Source organism: Parasteatoda tepidariorum, chromosome 12 (assembly GCF_982258835.1).
Source record: "Parasteatoda tepidariorum strain Cologne lab strain chromosome 12, Ptep-v5.0, whole genome shotgun sequence".
Taxonomy (NCBI): Eukaryota; Metazoa; Arthropoda; class Arachnida; order Araneae; family Theridiidae; genus Parasteatoda; species Parasteatoda tepidariorum.
Genome location: NC_141766.1, coordinates 47,022,961 through 47,046,198, shown reverse-complemented (window position 1 = coordinate 47,046,198; position 23,238 = coordinate 47,022,961). Strand labels below are relative to the sequence as shown.

General features: G+C 28.3%; 1 protein-coding gene across 1 annotated transcript in view; it reads left to right on the top strand.

Moving 5' to 3' along the window:
- The window catches only part of LOC107445274 (A disintegrin and metalloproteinase with thrombospondin motifs 9), a 267,380-nt gene that overhangs the window by 107,904 nt on the left and 136,238 nt on the right, over window positions 1–23,238 (top strand). The window contains exon 3 of the mRNA XM_087156047.1: window positions 5,399–5,564. Within this exon, the coding sequence (XP_087012173.1) occupies window positions 5,399–5,564 (166 nt within the window). The remainder of the gene's footprint in view (window positions 1–5,398; window positions 5,565–23,238) is intronic.

The window sequence follows — 23,238 nt, the reverse complement described above, 5'->3', positions numbered from 1 at the left end:
TTTGAATTTTTGCCTTAAGGTAAATGAAAAGCAAAATAAATCCTTTCATATTTGCATGAATGATTATTTTAATTCCTACTCTTCTTCAAAATCCATGAAGGGCATTTTGTCAATGATTAGGAATCCAAACTTTTCGTTTATGATTTCTTATTGACCCTGAGACTTTCTTGATCGAGACACCTTATTAGGTTTTCGATCACCAGTCAAGACAGAAATTTTCTGAATTTATTGCGAATTCCTTTAATATTTAAATTAATATAATAAAAGCCAGTATACGTATTGGTTCCTTTTACTCTCTATTTTAATATTTTATTTATTTATTTTATTTTTTGCATAATGGCAAAAATTTTACCAAATCAAAAATTTTGAGATACTCTTGTCAAAGGGGAATTTGAAGAGATGCACAGCGTGAAATAAAATAAAGAAATCTTCACAAAATAGTAACACCTTTTTGACCGGTGACGAGTTAGTTCTTCTTTTCATGCCCAAGCGGTGTTGACAGATAACGATTTAACTCGTCATTGTACTAGAATTCTCGAGTTAACCATTAATCGATCAATAACGTTTGGACACATGACCCCGGTGGAATTCCGGACCAACAATCAATTTAATTGAATAGCACGCTATTTTTGTTTCGTGTTTTGCTTTGTTTTTGTCAATAATTTCATTCGCCATAATTCTGAATATTAAATATTCTTTGTTTTGGAATGTTTCATAAAAATTTATTATATTAACTTCAAAAAAAAAAATCCTAATAGAGATCAGTAAACGGTGCAGGGAAAATGTGTATTGACTATTAAAATTTTCCAGTGAATTTTTATCTTTAAATAAAAGTATCTTAAGATAATTTGTTTTAAGGCTTTGAACAAAATTAATTTTAAAACTTCAATTCAGATTTATTTTTCATCACTAAAAAAATATTTGCTATTTCTTAGATATAATGGTTGCCTGCAGTATTTCTTCTGTATAGATTTTAATATTTTTTTTAAATTCTCTTGCACCCTCACAGGTACAGCACCCTCACAGAGGGGGCAACTAAAAACTATCCTCAAATAGAAAGATTCGACCATGTTTGTGCACATTTAAAAATCCTTAACAAACCACATAGTTTATATTTTAAATAATAATATAAAAGTTGACAAGCTATCGAATGTCAACATGGAAAATTTTATTAAGTTCAAAAATTATAAAAAATTTTTTTGTTAAAAGTGATCCAAAACTCCCATGTTTCATTGAAATCAGATATTATTATATGCATCAAATTATTGAATTTAGTTACGTGCATTAAATTAAAATTATGTGTAGAATATCAATTAAATTAGTTCAAATAGAACTTCAATTATAAGTAAAATTGTTTGTTATAATTTAAAAAAATTGTAAATAACTTATTTAAGTATGTAATATGCTTGAAATAGTTTAACAGTCAGATAGGCATTTTTTTTATTGGATTAGTTGCTTTGTTTATACTTTGGCAGACCTTGTCCATCCATTAAATATTAGTTTCGAATTTTTGCCTTAAGGTAAATGAAAACCAAAATAAATCCTTTCAATTTTGCATGAATGGTTATTTTAATTCTTCAGCATCTCCCGAATCCACGAAGGTCATTTTGTCAATGATAAGGTCACCTAAGTTACCGTTTACGATTTCTTATTGACCCTGAGATCGTTTCGATCGAGACACCTTATTAGGCTTCGATCATATCGATCGCCAGTCAAAACAAAAACTTTCTCTATTTATTGTGTATCAGCTTCCTGTTTTCTATTTGTGTTTATTATTTATGTTTATACCTTGACCGAGATATGTAAACTTCTGGGAATACCAAAACTTACGAAGGAAAAAGGTAACTGTATCACAACAATAACTGCAAGTTTGTTTCAAAAAAGGAGACAACGGGAAAGCACTTTAGTCTGGTCGCTTACAGGAGCAAGGTTAACAAAGGTCATATTGTCTGATGCTTTTATTGAAGTTTTGGAACATTATTTATTATTGTTATTTGTCATGTTTCAACCTTTTTGATTCAGTTTGTTTATAAATGACTATGCGGTTAAGTTAGTTGACTGAAAATTAACTTCCTTTTCTTTGGCAAGTATTGATTAAAGTAGTAAATTAATCTTGCAGAAGGTTATGTCTTTTTCCGTTAGTTGAGATGGTTATCGCTTATTAATTTTAGTTAAGATTTCTAAAAGTTCAATGACTCTCCGCGTTCAATGACTTATATTTTATAACCTCGCTGGCTGTGAGATTTTTAAATCCTTTTATGGATATATCCAGTGTTCGATTTGTAGAAATAGAGAAAATTGTATATCGGTGGGCTTGAAGGCTATGTTAAAATCCTATAGAAAGGAATGTAGATAGTTCCTCCAAAAAATGTTTAATAAACATCTTACGTAAATTTAACAATGTGATACAAATTTTAATTTAAACTCTAGCCAAGTTAATTAGGAAAAATATTTGATTGACAGTTTAGGCCGTTAAGTTATCGCCGCTTTTATAAATTTTAACATTTTGCGTGTCATTAAGTGTTTTGGCATAATGTTTTAGATCAGCGTATCCCAATTTTTTCAGCTACGGAACCCTGAACCAGAGGTTCCCAAATGGTATTCCTTGGAACCATAGGGTTCCCTGGGAGAGTTAAAAAGTCTAGTTATTACATTTTATAACCGATGATGACTTTAAGTACCTCTGATTATATTTAAATCAACCTATTATTCATAATTTATTTAATCTTCCGGTTGCTTTTATGAAATTAAAAATAAAATGTCTATGAAATAATAATAGCAGTTCTTAAAAGAAAATATTGTTTTTATGATAACAATATATTGAACAACTTATGAAAGGAACAATTTTGAAGTAAAATATAATTCGGGCTTATATTATTCATTTTCAGCTTATATATAAATACATAAACCAAAAACAAATTAATAATTAGACTAGATAGTGCACAAATAATTTTTGCAAATTTAAACTGTCGGACAAATAACCTAATTAAAAATTTTTAATGATCAATCGATGAAAAATATTTATTCCTATAATTAAATATTTTGAAAATAGTTTTTACAGATTTTAACGTTCTTAATTGCCTTAATAAACTTTATTTATAACTTTGTTCCACCGAAAATTTTTGATTATATAGGGTTCTGTAGCCGAAAAAAAATTGGGAACCGCTGCCCTTAACGAACTTCTTTTAGTGGAACTCTGACTTATAAAAAAAAAAAAGAAGTTAGTCAGCAAGTGAAGCAAGTTAGCAATCAAAGAAGAAAAATAAACACTGCAAATTTAGGAATGTTTAATGTGAATAGGAAATTTTTTTTCATTGTTTTAGTAATAACTTATAAATTCGGGTTTTATGTAAGACAGTTGAATTCGTAACTCTGCACGGCTTTTAGTTTAGTAGTATTTGACGTAAGCGTAAATAAAATTGAATAAAATAAGCTGATTTATAGTTTGTGTAAAAGAACTCTTGAAAACTGTGAGAACGGTTAACGGAGAAAAATGATTCTTTATTCTTCAAATTGGGAATTTTACTGATGCAATCATTAGTAAATGTATACCATTTTAATAATTCATGCAATATATTGTTACTAATGGAAAAAATTAAAATTTTCAATTTCTTTTTTTATTGACATTTTATTTAATAATTTCATGAAAATAACCTAAATATTAAAAAAACAATTATTGGTTAGAAAAAAAAATCTATTACATGTATCAAAAATTTCTGATTAAAAAAGAGGAGTACCAACTTAAGTGACCTTTCCGCGGAACCCTAAGGTTCCGTTTGACTTTTTTGGAACCGCTGTTTTAGATCATTCGAAAAAGGACATTTTGTTCAACTGAAATATTCCTTTTCTTTTTATTTGATCGACTTGTTATAGTAATTTTCAGATTATTGAAATAAAATGTCAAGTTCAGATTCCAATGCCGCAAATGCTGCTCGTGACATTTCTGATGTGTATGGGGCGTATGCTACAGCTAAAAGAACCCCTTGTGATTTATAAGTCAAAAAAAAAAAAAAAAAAAAAACGGAAAGTTCGTTCTCAAAGACGCCGACTAGCTGAGTTTTATTAAAGCTGATTAAACTAACTTATATGAAAATCTACATCTAATATATTGCGTCATTGACTTTTTTTAATTTATTTTCATTTCTTGAGCTGTGATGGCTCAGGGGATAGAGCGCTCGTCTCCCAATGTAATGACCCAGATATTTTCTTAAAACTTTATTTATCAAATAACCCATTTATCTTAAGAAATGAAGTTAATGATTTACAATGCGGTGTATATTTTTAGTATTAAACTGAATAAAAAACAAAACAAAAAAAATCATATATTATTAGTACTTTATGCCAAGTGTTTTTTTAGATTTTTTTTAAAAATGTATCAGTGCACAAAGATTAAAAAAATGAAATAACTTACGTGGAATTATATTAATTTTAGTATTTCAACGTTTATTTTGGTATATTTGCTTACTGACATCTGTTACAGTAGCCATTAATAGTTATCTCATATGTTCAACTCTCTTAGCTTTTAAGTACTATTCATCAAATTAAATCAATTTCGTAAAAAGGTTAAAAAGATAATAGCATAGAAAATGTAAAAAAATTTTTTCTGGTCAACTTATGAAAGGTTTACTTAGAATCGCCTTCTAGACAAATTTGACTTATTTCATTTGCCAGCATACAAAATTAACCTGTGGTCAGTTTACAAAGGTTTTGCTATTTTTTATATTTTTTTTTCACAGAATAAATTTGGCTATTTCGGAATTGAGGTTAATAATTTGACGCTGATTGAACACCGGTGTTCTTTTTATATATATATTTTCTGAAGCTCTAATAACAAGTAGAAATATATTTTGATATTTTTTAATTACAAAAAACAGTAATTGCTTGTTACTAAAAATGTGTGCTAAAATATAAAATCTTTGTACAAAATAATAAATACAAAAACAATTTTTTTACTAAAATAAAAAATCCAAAAAAAAGTTTGAAAAAAAAAATTTTTTTTTTATTCATCTTCAAAAGTTTATCAATAATTGTTTTTACAGATTAAAAATTTTGAAATGAATGATTGTTTCTCTTAGATCTAAATAGCTGCAAATAAGTGCAAATTTGAAAAATTATTGTTTGGAAGTGAACCGTGTTTGGAAAATTTTACCTTTAACGCAGAAAAAGACACCGGTGTTCCATGCTGTATTTCATAACCATAAATTATTAAAATGCTAAATATATTTTTTATTTATTTTGACCTAAAATGATGAAAAATACTTTTAATAAATATTCTGCTTCAAAGGGTTAACTTAGAAAGTGGTGACTTTGGTCAACTTCACTGATTTCACTGTATATTTAGGATATGTTTTTAATTGCATACTGTTTACTAACAAAATTCTAAATTTTTTCTTTTCAGACAGGTGATATTCATACATCCACCGGTGATTACGTCATTTATCCAATATCAACATCAGACAAGAATCATTCTCATTTACATAATTTATCTCCTTTACATACTGTCGATTCGTCTCGTCGGTGGCGACCGCTTGTAGCAGATGATATTCATTTCTGTGATACAAATGGTATTTATAATCAGATTATAATTTTTTTTATCATTTTTATGTTATAAAATTACCTTACTGATTGATTTACTCGATAAAATTACTCTTCCAACGCTATCAGCCTCAAGTTTTGATCAAAAATTATCAAGGTTTGTTACATAATCCAACTGCTTTATCTGGAGCATCATTGAAAATTGGCATAATGTAGATAGATTCGTTGTCCGGTGACGCAGTTATTAACTACGTCATGTCTGTGACGTTTTACAGAATCGTCACAAGCCGTAATTTTGATATTTTATGACATCACATATGTCATTGCATCATTAAGATTGTTTAAAGTATTATTTTATTTAATTAAGAGAACGCTATACCTTTTGAGAAACTTTCCATCGCAAATTCTGTTTCATCTCCGTATCTAATTTGAAATATAGAAAAAATGAGTTTTGACAAAGCTACAGTAGGCAATGAAAATTTAAAGACAAAAAGGCGTGCAGATATTTTTGTGTTCTCAATCAGTTTTCCTTTTTAAGCTTTTTTACAGTTTCACATTACTTCTTCAGGGCCAGCGCTAAGGATTTCAAATGAATAGCCAGTAAATTAGCCAAATATCAAAAAACTTCGCCAATTTGCAGAAGTCTTCGCCAAATGCAAATTTTAAAAAAATTTTCATTAGTTTTTTCCCCATCGAAAACTATTTTACGATTGTTTGTTTCAGGCTTATATTATTTGGACCCAATTCTAATTGCTTCCTACCGAAAATTACTGTAATCGAATAAAAAATATTGATTTGTTTAGAAAAATTCATTTTGACGTAATTTTGAGGATCGTGTTAAAAATATATTTTCGTTCCAGTGGAAAAAATTATTCGCTAATACTTTCTCCGAAACACAATTTTATTCGCCAAATGTACGATTTTACCGCATTTGCGAGGTGGCGAATGCTTAGTGCGGGCCCTGCTTCGTATATTGTTTTAAGTATAAATTCATATCTACCATCTTTCCATTCTCAAAGAGCTTTTCAAGCAGTGTCATTTTTTTGGTCATTTTCAGGTAATTTTCTTGATACGAAAATGTCACATGTGTTGGCGTCATGAAAAACGGATCGATGATCGATAAACTTGAGCATCAATAAAAATGATCATTACTAATATTATTTTGTGTAAAAACAAACTTACCAGTTAAGAAAGATACAGCTATTTTAAATGGCTAAACAATTTTGCTTTTTGAAGTTTGCATTTAATTTTATATCATAAGAAATTAGGTAGCTTTAAAGCTTGTTTGTTTAAAATGCTTAGATTTTTCTAAAAGAATTATTATTTTTTTTTTTTTTAAATTTAATTTTCAGCTCTAAAAATAAATCGTTGGTAGAATCGTCTTTGGTGCACTCTGACTGATGAGGTTGTCGATCTCTTTCAAAGATCGTCAAAAAGAGCTCTATAAATAAGAACCACTCACAAATATTTTGAATACATTTAAATCAACTTATTTTGTTACTATTTTTTGTTTTGATATTTTTCGTGTTTCCTCATTTGACCTTTTCCACATTTGGTGAGGAGGTTTTCCCGATCGCTTAGGGAGGTTTTGATGAGGTTTTCTCCTAAAGGTTTTCTTCAACACAAAGTCTATGGGAAAAATTCCGTGCCTCCCGAAAGTGATTGTAAATAGAAGAGTTCGCTACCCAGAGGTGGTCTCTGTATTTCATTCCTTTTAAAAATTGTCACCTAAACTAAAAAAAAAAGTAAGTAATAATTATTTTTTTAAATTTAAGAAACTGATAGGCAGAAGAGCTGGTTGTTAAAAGCCGCTGGATCGGAAAATCACGCCTTCTGGAAAGCATGTAAAAATTTTGAGATTTGCCCATTCTCGCTTGCAAGTAATAGAACGTAAATAATACAACATAGAATAGATAATTTAGTAGTGACCTATAGTAAAAAATAACTATCGAAAAAATAAAAAATAAAAATATTTTGTAAGTCCAATAAAAACATTTTTTTATCAATATTTTCAATATAAGTAACCGTAATTTTTTTTTAAAAGTTTTAATTCAAACTAAAGGCACTTATTCGAACTTCCCGTTCTTGTTACGATAGTGAAAACATAATAATGGAATTCACTCAACCATTGGAGATGACATTACTTGAAAAAGTACAACATGGTGTCTAGAAAGGGGTGTGATAACGTGATTTAAATGGTAAAAGTATTTAAGGAGCTTACATCATTACTTTAGCAACCTCCTTAAGAACTCAAATATTTTTAGAAACTGCGTTATTACGCGTTCTCGTCCAACTAAAGCACTGGTTATAAATTTGTTTTACATTTTTTTAAGATAATGGAGTTGTGTGTATTTAAAATGAAATACAAGTGACTAGAGAAATATATCGCACCAATAAACGCTTCTGAAATATACGCCAACATCCTCCCTCAAAAAAAAAAAAATGTGAGTTTCAATTCCAATTAAAACGCTGGTTATAAATTTACCTTTTTTGTTATTTTGTACTTCTTGGAATGTAAATAGAAAATATAGGTTTTTCTAAAAATAATTGAAATCCAACAATGATTTTATAAATATATCCCTCAAATATTGAAAATTATTTTCTAGATCTATTTTGCTTAAAGTATTCAAAATATTAGCTCGTCCCTTGATGATTTATCGTGGGCCTCCTCGTAGCTCGGTATGCTTAAAACTAGGCTAAAATATTTAATCTAAACCAGAATTTTAAAATTAATGATGGAATTTATTTAAACTTTTAGTTTATTCAATTAAGTAAATAAGAAATAAAGAAAGTTTGAGACAATAAAAATGCCATTTCAAATTAACTTCATTTTAAATTAATGTTGAGCGGGATGTTCTCTTTTTGTTGTTTGCTTCTCTATCTTCCCCCAAATCATGAGTTTTTGTTCCATTTGTTCGTCTGAAAAATTTTAATAAAAATATTGGATGTCAAAATGAAAAGGAAAAATACTTTTTTTCGCAACAGGAGTCTTATTCCGTTTCTTTATCTAAAATTATGCATTTTATTACGCATTATCAATCATCATCCATTTTGACTATTTTGATTTCTTCAGGGGTTACAAAGTAAAAAGACAACCATTTTTTTACCTCCGTTTTCCGAATTACCTAAATAACACTCAAACCATGAACCCCAAGGAAGGTCAAAATAGCAATAGGAGCAGGCCAAAGCAGGCTCGTGCTGGCATACATTGTAGTCTTTACAAAAATATTGCTTTACAATTCTGTAAGAGGAACAATACTTATTTTTTCTTTTAAATAATTTTCCAACGTGTTTAATATCTTCCCTCTTCTTACTTATGAATGTAATGTTTAAGCAGTGTTTTCTTAAATGCAAGGTTTTTAAAGGTCAAGAGGCCTCTTTTAGGTTGATTAATTTCTTATCAATTCCATTAGGTTGAAGGCGTGTATCATTAATTTTTTGTGAGTGTAGAATTTTTGCTATTATTGGAAGCGGAGACGTCTTCCAATAAGGAAGTAATTAAAAAGAAGATAGCTTATTTGTCTGTCTTAATAATTTCATCCGAAGCTCATAAAATATGGTAACTCTTGAATGGAAATATCTCACGTAAAAATTACTACTTGAAGATCGTTTATGAATGATCGTATATGAATGGCATTTCACTTTTCAGTTCAATCCCCTTTACTTATATTATGCATGTGAACATTTCACTTTTTAGCTCAATCCCCTTTACTTATATTATGCATCTGAACATTTCATTTTTTAGCTCAATCCCCTTTACTTATATTATGCATGTGAACATTTCACTTTTTAGCCCAATCCCCTTTACTTATATTATGCATGTGAACATTTCACTTTTTAGCTCAATCCCCTTTGCTTATATTATGCATGTGAACATTTCACTTTTTAGCTCAATCCCCTTTACTTATATTATGCATGTGAACATAGGCGTCGCGTCGAGGGGTGAGGAAAAAACAATCCATTCCCCAAATAATTTTTCAAAACTTCAAAAGTCTTATTCAACGTCATTTGTATTTTTTTCAGAAGAAAAACGCCAAATAAAGGAAAAAAAGCTTTATTTCAACCACTTTTATAAACAAAGTATGAAATTTAACAATGTATTCGTGATTGTTACTTCAAAAAAAAAAAAAACATCGATGGGAGTTTTTTTATACAAATGCGAGTTAGTTCAGCTGCATCAAAAAGTCCTCCTCGAAGGCAAATTTCACCCAATACTTGATCCAGGAGTTTTCTTGTCTTCTGGATTGGGTTCAAAATAACAAGGATACGGAGCTCAACATTGGTACTGGTAAACTGGAAATTGGGTCGGCTGTTGAACAACAGTTATTAAATAAAATGCTATGATTTGAATGAAACAAAAATTAAATATTTTAAAAACTGTAGTAATATAGGGTGAGCAGCGTTTTTAAAAAGTGCTTAAAGGTGCTTATTTTCGATTTTCGTTTTTTAAAACTCCTTTAAGGTGCTTTTTTCATTGGGTGATTTTAAAAAGTGCTTAATTTTCCCTTTTACAAAATGAGATTTTTCCTTTACTGTGTTGACTTTTGCTTTGAATAATGCAAAAAGACACAGTTCACGTTGTTCTATTCTACGTTTTCATAATTAATTCATCCCCACTCCATTTCGCCGTATTGTCAGTCCGTTGCGTATCAAAAGGCCATTCATTTATATGATTCAAAATTTCATGATTTTTGACAATTGTCAAAAACAATGCCAAAAGGTTTTTTTTTTCTTGACATGACGGTTAAAACAAGATAAAACCGTCAATTGTCAAAACCTTCCCAACCCTGCCTAATTATGATTTTTTTTAAGTGCTTAAAAATATTTTTGAGTGCTTGAAAAGTGCTTATTTTAGTTGAATAATTTGGCTACGCACCCTGTAATAGTTAAATAACAATTAATTGTGATAATAATTAATACATGAAGCTGTATTGAATTTCAGAAATATTTTTTAGATAATTCTTCCGAAATGTACGTACAGTAGAACTTTATAAAAATAAAATATCCATTCGACTGTTATTATGAAATTAAAATTTTACTTATATAAATATTTATCTAATTTAAATAACTTTGCGAGTACTGACCTGGTTTTTTTAAAAAGAAATTGACCTTAAAATTACTCCTAACCTACTTCATAAATCAAGAGAATGTAGCTTCCGGTCCGAAATAATTGAAGTGCCATTTAAGTGAAATGAAGGCGGCTATTCTTTTGATTGTCAACAAGTGGATTCGTTAAACAAACTGCACATTCTTAGAAAAATAGAATAGCAATCTTGTTTGTTGTGGAGATCTAAGAATGGACTGACTTGCCTCTCTTGTTTTTCTTTGATGCCTTGTCTACAAGTTAGTTTCGTTTACAGTTTCTCTTTCTGTTTTTATGGTTGAAATGTCTGTTATCTTGTGGCTAACGGTGAAATGTTTCCATTAACAGAGTCAATGGATTCGCCTGTTTTTTATTAAAATATTACCTAGTATTTTGGTAATGTATGAGAAAGATTTTCTTTAACACGTTGAATGCCATGGGGATAATCGGTGAGCGGCACTTAGTTTGCTCGTAGCGCCCTGGGAGTCACCGGTGACCAGCGAAGCCAAGATTATTAGAAACACATAAATTCGAGTAAATTTTTAATGCTTTCAATTTTTTTATATTATTATAGTTAATATTTGATTTTGATCGATTTATATTTGATTTTACTTTGAAAAACTTCTACATAATTATGCTTTATTAACTCGTTGGGGGTCACCGGTGACCGGCATTGAGTTTGTTTTTAGCGCCATGGTGGTCACCGGTGACCGGCGCAGCCAAGATTATTAGAAACACATAATTCGAATAAATTTTTATTTTTTTATATTGTCGTTACTAAAATTGTTTGAAGAAATTAATGCAATATAGAACACACAAAAATAGTTTTATCTATGTAATACAGAGATGCCAACTTGCTCCGGACAGCGAATAAATATTTTCAAGTGGTAGTTTATTAATTGTGATTCTTGGTTTAATAAATTCAATTTAGTAGATTTTTATCCACCACTATTTCCAAACAATTAGTAGGCTTATGTAATTCACCACTTTTTAATTCCCCACTAAACCTTTTAAAAAACTAACAAAATCTGCCTAATGTTGGAAAATTTAGTTTGTAGTTATTTACCGTTTGGCCATACGGGTAAACCATGTAAAATTAGCGTGGCATTCATCGTGTTAAAATTACAGTTAACTGTTAAATTAATTGTTAACTGTTAATTTGAAATTACAGTTAACAGAAACAGTTTAACTGTCAAAAATTACGTCTTTAGTAATTTTTTTATTATTTTTTTATGCTTTCTCTGAAAGATAGTTTTGTTTTTCTCTTCATTTCTCGGCTGTTTCTATGGTTTAGATATTCGTGGCTAACTCTTACGAGGCGAAACTTTTTAATTGACACGAATAGCTATGGTTTTATTTGTTTTTATTAAAGTTGTTTTTTATAAAAATATTTCGGACACCTGTATTTTTATAATATATGATAAATATTTAATAAATCAATATCTAATCCAAAATAATTTAATTGACATAACTTACGTCGTTTGTAATTTGTTTTTTTTTTTCTTCGTGCCTTTTCTACAAGATAGTTTCGTTTTTAGTTTCTCTCCATTTTTTGACTGGCTTCATGGTTAAAATATCTCTTTTTCTGTGACTAACTCTCCATGGGGAAACCTTTTCGTTAACACGAACGACAATAGACTCCATTTGCTTATGTTAATATATTATAGACATTGGAATTTTTTAATATACGATAAAATGTTATACATCCTAAACAATTTAATTAACATGACGTTTATAATTTATTTTTCTTTCACGCCTTTTCTACAAGATTGTTTCGTTTTTGTTTCCCTTCACTTTTTGACTGTTTTTATGATTTAAATATTATGGTTTAAATATCTGTGGATAACTCTCGCACGACGAAACTTTTCCACTAACGCGAATTACAATAGACCCCACTAGCTTTTATTAATATATTATGGACACTGGCATTTTTATTTAATATAAATTTTGATAAAAATGTTGTTATAAATCAATATCTCATCAAAAACAGTTTAATTGATATGACTTGTAACTTTATTAATTTGTTTTTCCTTCATGTCTACTGCACAAGATAGTTTCGTTTTTAATTTCTCTTCAGTTTTTGACTGTTTTCTGGTTTAAATATCTGTTATTTGCAGTTAAATATCGCACTTCGAAACTTTTCCATTAACACGAATGGTAATAGGTCCCACTGTTTTTATTTAAATATTTACGGAGCCTGGTATTTAATTATTATGTGATATAAATGATATAAATCAATATTTGACCGAACCGAATTTAATTGATACATAGCTTAAATGCGTCTTTGTGATTTGTTTTTTTTTTTTTACATATACCTTGTCTGGCAAAACTTTTCCTTTAAGCTGATTGGCTACGAACGCCATTTGTTTCTATTAAAATATTACGGGCACTGGTATTTTTATGTGATGATATAAATGTTGTTATAAGCTAAAAAAAAATTGACGCAAAAGAATTTAACTATGTCATAATTTTTTACTTAAAGTAAACATAAATGTTCATTATTTATATTATATAAACTGATGCTAAATGCATTTAACTGACACCATTACCGCCACCAGTTTAATTTTTAATGCACATTTGCTCAATTAACAGCTACTTTCTTAATGTGTGTTGGTAAACATAATTTTTTACTTTTCAGTGAAATGTCATAGCGCATGAGTTTTATAAAAAAAATGCAAAATAAGCTTAATAATGCTCTTAAATCGTTTATCGTTGCATGGCTATTGAAAATTATTTAATATACATCCCACAATATTGCATATAAAAGTTTGTTTCATTAAGAGTTTTAGCAAATCAAAAATTTGAATTCAAAATTAACCATTTCTGAAAATTGTCTCGTATATCAAATTATAGACCCATCGTTTAATATTTTGGGCAATATTCGGTTTTATTTTATCGCTGAATACTATATTAAAGTCTGGTTTTATATTTAAATGCTTTCACAAAACGATCGTCTATGTCAATATATTATTGGTTTATCTTCGTTAGTCGGAATTTTTGATAGCAAAAAAGATTATGTGAAAGATTTAAATTTTTTTGATAAAGCTTTTCTAGATATATTTTTTTTCCCTTTTCCTTTCTGGCAGATTTCTGGATTTTTTTTTCAAAACCAAAGTGATGAAACGCACTATAAAAAATGCCTTGCACTATGTACAAAGTGATAAAAATTAAAATTTCTAATTTTATGCAATAATTTAAGACTTATTTTTTAATTAATTTTTTGCCTTATTTATGAGTTTTATTTCTTCTAAGTTAGAGTCGCATTTTCTGTCTTTATTTAAGATTTCGATCTTAGGTTATAATAAAACTAATATGTAAGGTCATTTTGAAATGTTTGAAAAAACAACGGAGGAAAATCTTTCGAGTTGAGAAGATTAAGAAGATTATTTTTTAATTTTTGCACAAAAAAATATAACATTTTTATATATAGGATGTAGTTGGATTTTTTTTCATAGATTGGCCATGAAATAAATTGAACAAAAAATAAATGACTTAGAAAATAAAATATTTATGTGCATTAAAACTGTCAGAAAGGTTTCTCGAATAAAATTTTCCGCCTTTCTTATATTTTTATTTGCAATTAAAAATTCCGGCTAACTAGGTTAAAACGAATTATTATTGCATAGATATTTTCTAAGTTAAAAATGCTTATTCTGTCATTATTTAAAATTTCGATGTTAGGAGGTTAAAATAAAATTAATATGATAGTCATTTTGAATTGTTTGGAAAAAAAAGGAAGGAAAATCTTTCTCGCTGAGTTAAATATTCTTATGATGCATTTGCAGCTGCGTTCTCTTAAGTTGTAAGAGTCTTCAAGTGCCTTCTGACTGATCAGGTGAAAACAGTGAGACGCTTTTTTTATACCTTTTGGTTAACAAAGAAGCTGCTCTTTCAAAATTATAAAACTGAAGAAATTCTAGCTTAATGTTAACCCTGAAATTGTTGAAGGTTTTCTATGTCGTTAAGAGCTATAAATACGAAAGCTTTGAAGATAACGATTCTTGTACTTAAGCGGCATTTGATTCAGAGCTTCAAATAATGCAGAAAATGCGATTTTTACCTTGAAATATGTAACTTAGAAGTAAGTAAAATCCTAAATGTTATAAAAAATATTTTTCAAAAAGATTAATTTCTTTATTTTCAATTTTTACCTAAAAAAATAATACATTTTTATTTTTAGCACTTTTTAGATGTATTTGGATATTTTTATAGAGTATTTTTTCTTATTTTGGTCATGAAACAAAATGCACTAGGCTCAAAAAATAAGATATTTATGTGCAATAAAACTATCAGAAAAGGTTACTCGAATAAAATTTCTTGCTTTTCTTGTAATTTTTAGTTGCACTTAAGAATTTCAACCAACTAGATTAAAACCAATTATATATTTGCATAGACAAACGCTTTATGAAGGTATGGAAACAGATAAAAAAAACATAAAATATTATTTCATAAGTGATAAAGTTTCATTATATCATGCCCAATATATTGTTGGATTGATAGATGTTGTGCTTCGAAATTTTCTGTACTGCAGTGCCCTGATCGTTAATTAGCAGTGTTCGCCCGATAAAATCAATTTGTAAAATGGAAATACTAAGTTTATGAAAGCTTATATTTTAAACCAATCTTGATGATTTTTTTAAGTTTCGGTTTATTTTTTGTTAATTATCGCTTCAATTATTGCGTGGTTATAAATTCCTTCCATTCTAAAATTAAGTTGTACTATTAAAACATTGTGTTTGTACAGTGTTCATCTTCTAATCAATTCAGTTAATCAATATAGTTTTTAAAATCCTATTTTCATGATTAACGAACCATAGATTTTTATATTAAAGTGAACACAAATACTGTGGTAGGCAATATAGGGTCGAACCCCGGTATAACAAACTCGAGATATAATGAACTTTTTTTTAGTATTCTCGTTCTAGTTCTCATTTTAACTAATATTAATTCATACGGTTATGGTGGATAGCTGAGAAATTGATATTTACATTTATTTATAGTTAACTAAACGAAGTTTTTTTTTTTGGACAGTTCTCAAACTTTAAACTTGCGTGAGTTGTGACTATTAATGATTATGCACCTGAAGTTAAACAAAAAAAAAAGGTTGCTGAACACTCAGGCTTAGAAGACGATTTTTAAGAATATCAAAAACAAAAATCGTGGACCAGAAAATACTAGATTCTTTTAAATTCTTGTTAAGAAAATTAATGAACTGTACTTAAAACCGAATTGTATTCAGTTAAAAATCACCAATTTCTTCCATGGAATGTAACAATAAAATTTTAAATATCTGCTGTTCTACGACGATAATAATAATAATAATAAAAACTACTATCATAGGCAGAAAAATAAAAGAATTGGAATGTAGTAAATTATCGGTTACAGCAGACGCAAACAGCTCATTATATCATGGTTTTATTTGCAACATTTTAAAACATGTATAACTAAATTGATTTATTCATTTTAACTACTCAGTAAACTCTCTCACCATATGAAGATATTGTTAAGGAAAGATTGACATAATTGTTATAAAAAGTCTTACTTGATTGCACATATTTTAAAAAAAACAATGGTTATTAATTTTTTAAATAACTGCAGGGCTTTCAAGCCTAAATCTAATGAAATCGTGATCTAGAAACTATGTTAATTTCTGAGAAAATGATAATCTGTTAGATAGGGGTTAATGAAACTATTTCTATTCGAGATTTACACAAGAAGTTCGGTGAGCCCAAAGGACATTATTAGGACAAAAAACCTTCTCTCATCAGCCCTTACGATTCTAAATGATACTTTTCTTTGAACTTTTATTACCATTTACATATTCAGTGTCAGTTTATGAGGCTGTTATCCATAGGATTGCTTACGGGAGATTGTCCGTAAGGAAAAATTAAGCTTGTAAAGGTGAAGATTCAAGGTCGTGGAGTTATGATTAATTTGTAAATTATGCGACTGATTATGACATAAGGTACAGAAATTTTTGAAATATTAGTGTTGAAAGAATTAATGAAAGATAATTCATATTGATTAATTTTAATTAAACTTAAAGCAAGTATTGTTATTTAAAGTGCGTAATGTTATTTTTTTTTAAAAATATATTTTACTTATATAGCAATTATTATTGCCAATGTCAGATATTTTCTTACAGTGTAATCTGCAGTATTTCCATAAAATAACTCAATTGGTAAGTATAAAAGGAATAATGTTCTTCAAATAGGTAGATATTAATAATTATAGATTTTGATAGATAGAGAGATAAATAAACAGTTTGCTAATCATAGATGAAAACTGATTAAACTAGAGGTGTAAAAAAAAGCTAAGTTAGTTTTTTGAAGAAGTAAAAAAAATGTATATAAGTCTAAATCCTAATTTTAAATATAATTTTCATATAAATGTAATAGTTATTCTGTAATAAAAATTTACTATTTACAACAAAATACTTTTTTAATAATAATGTGAAGAATATTTAAACACTTCGTCAGTAAATTTCTTTGAAATTTATATTTTATTTGAATAACATTCTCTTGAACTTAGAATATTTACTTTTTAAAATATATAATTTCATAAAAATAATTGTAATATATTTAGTTTTAGTGTAGTTTTTAAGGTTATTTTAAAAAGATATGTTAAACGCTAAATTTCGAGAGCTGCCTGTTATTTATCAAAATAAATTTTCGCTTGTTGTTTTAAAATTTTGAGTTACAAAATGAAATTAATTTACTTATTATTCACTTTCATCCTTTGTAACTAAAATTTTTAACAAACATAAAATCTGTTTAGTTGATCAATAGAATCAGTAGATTATTTGTTGTTATTGTTGTCGTCGGCCATTAAGGCAGTGGCGGTTGGATTGTTCTTGATTTACAGTAGCGCCATCTATGGCCAAGATTTCAACTTCTGCCTCACCCATACGTCAGACCCGTTTATAGGGCGGACCCATTCATACATCCATTCATTCATCCACAGATTGTAATTTTGACCTGAACCAGAGAACGATCAATCTCCAATTCAGTACCCCCAGAGGTATTGATTTGTCATGGGAACATTGAGGACTTTGTGACCCGACAAATTTAACGTGCACCAGTCACCATCTACTACACGGGGAGTCTTCGGACTCCCGTTTTCACGAATGTGATTCCCGGAAACCAAGCTATCTCGGCCAGTAAATTAGAGGTATTGTGAAATGCTATAGTAAAAAGAAGAATTAAATTCTGCAGTCTATAATTAAAAAAATAATAATAAGCATATTTGGAAATAACAAAGAGTGTAATAGCTGATTACAAGTTTCACAACATTTAAAAAAATGAGAAAATATTTCTAAATTTTATTAGAATGTAGCTGAAATAAAGTTTATCTAAAAAGCTTTGTATTTCGATTTAAAAATTATGTTTTGTTTTCAATTCAGTTTAAAATCATCAAATAAAAAAAATAAAAAAACATTGGCGCAGCTCAAAAAAATTTGATCACCTTTTTGGTTTTAAAAAAAGAATTTACCCACTAAACATCTTATTTAAAAAGAGAAGAAAAAGAAAAAAACGTTTTTTGAAAGAGAGGTATAATTTTTACTGAGAAAAGCGGAGTTCTGGCCTCTTTGAGATAAACACCGAACGATGGATAAGTGTAAATGTTTATACAACTTTCTGGTCCTATACCTATAGCTCACACATGTCAACTCTGTGAAGAGTTTTCAAGCCAGATGAAGAACAAAAAGAAGGAGGAAAAAAAAAGAATCTTAGCGAGGAGGAAAAGACAAAGATTTTGAACAGTCTTCAACAAATCGTCTTAAATATTTTGAAGTAGAAAGCTTAAAAGAGAAGTTTTCTTAACTGGAGGGGCCAAACTAAGGGCCCTTTTCTTCAAGGCGGTTTTTGTCGCACAGCAGTTGTCTCACGTTTTATTCATATATATTGTTTTAAAGATTTGTTTTGTACAAGCTGCGAGTGTTTTTAAACCTTTGAACTTCTATATAAATATATATATATTTTTTAATTTTTAAAACACTTCCTTAATACGGGTATTCATCACTTGTACAATGCCCAAAATGATAATAAAAATTTTTTTTGATAATTTTGGTATAACGAACGGATTATTTACTAACAAGCAATTGGAATTGCTTTAAGAGAACCTTAATTAATGCCAACTATATAATAAGTTACAGAATCAGACACAAAAACTAACATTCTTTGAATGAACATTTATTTTTCCTGATGGATTCAGATACCTCATTTTTAGTGAACTTTTGAACCATTTATCGTTTGACTGCAATTTGGAAAACATGATTAGTATAGTTTACTTCAGAAATGGGTTCCCTTAATGTTTGTTACTTTTTGCATATTTCACTGTTTCTCTGATAGTATTCAAGTATTTTTGCACACATTCATAAAACTTGTTTGTTTAAAGAGAATTTCTTGAGAAATGTAATTTTAATTTTTTTTTATAAGAATGCAAAAATTTTGTGAAGATATATAAAATTTTACGTCATTTGCTACAGGAAAACTGAATCCAGCAGAATCGAACTAAAAGTTTCCGAGTTGTGAAACTTACAAAGATCATATTTTAAAAAGAAACTTTTCAAAATCTATTCGATCGATTTTAGCAAATTTTGGATTACGTTATTGAAAGTTGCATTGTTAAAAATTAAGTAAAAATTTGTATGCCACATAATTCAAAATATTTTTGCTCATTATTTTTTATTATATATTTTGATAAATTAATTTTGCATGAAATGATCTAAAATGATTTTTTTGTTTGTAAAAAGTATTTTATTCACTTGAAAAGTGCCATAAGATGTGAAATACGCAAAAATTAATGGGAACAAATTTTAACCGTTTTCGTGGCCAAACTATTAGGGCCATATTTTCCAGATTGTGGTTATATTTTAAGGTACTAAAGTCCAAATCCATAAAAAAAGATATTTTTATTAAAAGAAAGTGTGTTTTTTGGTCTGAGTTAGTAATTTATAATATCTACACCATTAAATAATAAGCATACTTTGGATTATCCCTTCAAAACATTACTTGCTATTATGAGTCAAACCAAGCCTGCATTGATTGCTTGTTGCTTTATGATAATCCAATCTTTTCATCAAATGTTATAAAGTTGTCTCTTATTTTGTGCACTGTATTTAAAAAAAGTTTTACCAAAATATCGCACACTTCTCATATAACAAAATAACAATAATAGTGTCAGCGATATTGAATAAAAAGGAAAAGTTAATCGATTCTTAATGAGAGTACATTAAATAATCGTTTGGTTGAGCACAGTTTAATCCATTGTTGCACTATCACGATTTGGAAAGGTTATTGTATCAAAGTAACTTTTCGCATATCTATGTCGCGTGCGAGAGATGCTATTTATGATTGTTTAGGCTGAGTAATCAAATGGAAAGCTTTCTTTCTTTGTGAAAGATTAATTACAGAATTCTTTCAAATGTAAAGCTGGTATCATTTCCTTTGTTTCGGCACTGTTTACTATGGTTTACAATCAATTACAAATATAATCTTGCAAGAACAGTCTTTTCACTCCTTAAAATATCACATCAAAACATTATATTTCAAAATTTGAAAGACTCTCAGCAACGCTGCCGAAGTTTTACAATTTATTTTAATATAGAATTTGTACAGTGATCTAAAGAAAGAGAAATCAACCTGAATAACTTTCGTTTTACTGATCTGATTTTTATGTACAGAGACTCAATCTTAATTGTTAAAATGAATGAACTTAAAACTTAATGAATGAACTTGAATGAATTTAAAACTTATTAGAATTAATTTGTAGAATCGATCCCAGAAACTTATTTTCCACGGAAAACGCATCCTTTTTTCAATAGATTTCGATTTTAGTTTTTTTAATTATATTTTTTAACCGCTGTTGAACAGCTGACCCAATTCTGATTTTACTGCTATCAACATTCAACTACGCGTTCTTATAGTTTTTAACTCAACCCAGAAGACAACGGAACTTCTAAATCAAGTATTGGGACAAACTAGCCTTCGTGAAGGACTCTTTGGTGGAACTGACCGGCATTTCCGTTACCACAAAAACCTACCACGGTTAGCCCGAAAGCAAGGCGAGTCTTAAACAATGATCTGCTTTCTATTGATTACGTCAGCATTATGGTCCGTACAAGCCGGCTGCGGAATTCGCATAGACCAGAGTAGGGGAAAATTGAGCGTTCAACCCCACTTTTTTTACTATGGGATGAGCGTTCAACCCCACTTTGGGTCGATGTCCTCTTTTACTCTAGTTCTATGGGATGAGCGTTCAACCCCACTTCGGATCGATGACCTCTTTTACTATAGTTCTATGGGATGAGAGCTACACCCCACTTCGGATCGATGACCTCTTGTCTACGAGATCCCCTCTTTAGATAAAGTTTCATCAAAAGGAAGATTTTTATTATCTCTTCTTTGGAAAGTGGAAGAATTATTTTTATTTTCGGGACATAGAAATTTTTCGCAAACTAGTATATTTTATTATGCTTTCAATATTTAAATTAATTTGTGAATTATTATTTTCTCAATTAAGCATTATAATTTCAATGATTTAATTTTAAAAATGAGCCTTCAAAGATTACATTTTTATTAATTTTATACTATATAACTAAAAATTCTAAACTAATTAAATAGTTTCATGATCAGAATGTTTATATTTAATTAGTTTTCTTCAGTGAGTTCGCTAATGTGAAGAGGAACGTTTTTTTCCCCAAGGACTTAGAAATTTTTCGCAAGCCAGTATATTTTTCCTATGTTTTTATTATTCAAATTAATGTGGGAATTATTATTTTCTCATTAAAGCATTATAAAAACATTAATTTAATTTCTAAATGAACCATTCCTTAGAGATTAAATTTTTACCAATTTTAAATGATATGTCTAATAATTCTAAACTGATGAAATAGTTTATTAGTCAGAATGCTTGTATTTAATTAGTCGAGATATAGTAAATATGTAATAATCATTCTAAGAGTTCTAAGTATATGTAATAATCATTCTAAGAGAATATGTAATAATCATTCTATATATAATCAGTTGAAGAAAATGGTTTAAGAGTTCGAAAAAACTTGATGAATTTGTCTACTCATTATCAGTTATAAAGTGTAATTATTATTCATTAATATTTTAATGAAAACTAATTAAGTCACTAAAACTCGTAATTCATATTTTAATGAAAATCCGTTAAAACTCGTTTGATTAAGGCAGTTCTTGGAAATGTCGATGAAATACTAGCGTCTTTATCATTAACCTAAGAAAATTAAGTAAACTCATATCGTCACTCTGAAACTGAAGTTTTCGATAACTATGTCTTGTTTTTAATCATCTGCGTTCCAAAACACTTCAGATTGGTTGTTAATTTGAAGTTAGAAAAATATTCAAAATGTTTGTACTTTGAAAATTTCCAATGTTATTGGTACTTGGAAAATTTCTGAAGTTCTTCGTACTTTGCATAACTTTCAAATTGTTTTGAGTTAGAAAAATTTAAAATTTTTTTGTACTTAGAAATACCCTGAAGCTGTGTGAACATATAAAATTATTTTAGTTGATTAATACGGTACCCTGGTAGTTATAAATTTTCATTAAGCTTGATGGGAATTTGAAAAACTTTAAATTCGGATGTATTGTTGGTAGAAAATTTCCGAAGTTGGTTGTGCTTTGAATTATTTTTAAATTGTTTTAACTCCAAAATATTTTCGAAATTTTTGTCCTTAGAAATATTTTGTAGTTTTGTAAACATGTAAATTTTTGAAGCTGGAAAAAATGCATTTAAAAAGTAGCAAAAGTTTACATTTTAAGTAATTTTCAACTTGCTCCGGCTTAGAAAAATTTTACAATTATATGTAATTGAAAAAATTCTGAAGCTCTTTGAACATAGAAAAGTATTTTAGTAGAAAAGAAACGCGTTTATTTAAAATCACAGAAGTTTAGTCACGGAAAAAATTCGAAACTGTTTCGGATTTTGTAAAATCTTCTAATAATCTGCAGTTTTCTTCAGTGAGTTGATCGCTAATGTGATGAGGAACGTTTTTTTTCCTCAGGAAATTTTTCGCAAGCTAGTATACTTTTCCTATGTTTTTATTATTTAAATTAATGTGTGAATTATTATTTTCTCATTAAAGCATTATAAAAACATTAATTTAATTTCTAAATGAACCATTCCTTAGAGATTAAATTTTTACCAATTTTAAATGATATGTCTAATAATTCTAAACTGATGAAATAGTTTATTAGTCAGAATGTTTGTATTTAATTAGCTGAGATAGTATATATGTAATAATCATTCTAAGAGATAACTATACATATTCAGTTGAATAAAATGGTTTATGTTTTCATTACTTAAATTAATGTTCGAATTATTATTTTCCCATTGAAGCATTATAATAACATTAGTTTAATTTCTAACTGAACCCTTCTTTAGAGATTACATTTTTACCAATTTTAAATGATATGTCTAATAATTCTAAACTGATGAAATAGTTTATTAGTCAGAATGTTTGTATTTAATTAGCTGAGATAGTATATATGTAATAATCATTCTAAGAGATAACTATACATATTCAGTTGAATAAAATGGTTTATGTTTTCATTACTTAAATTAATGTTCGAATTATTATTTTCCCATTGAAG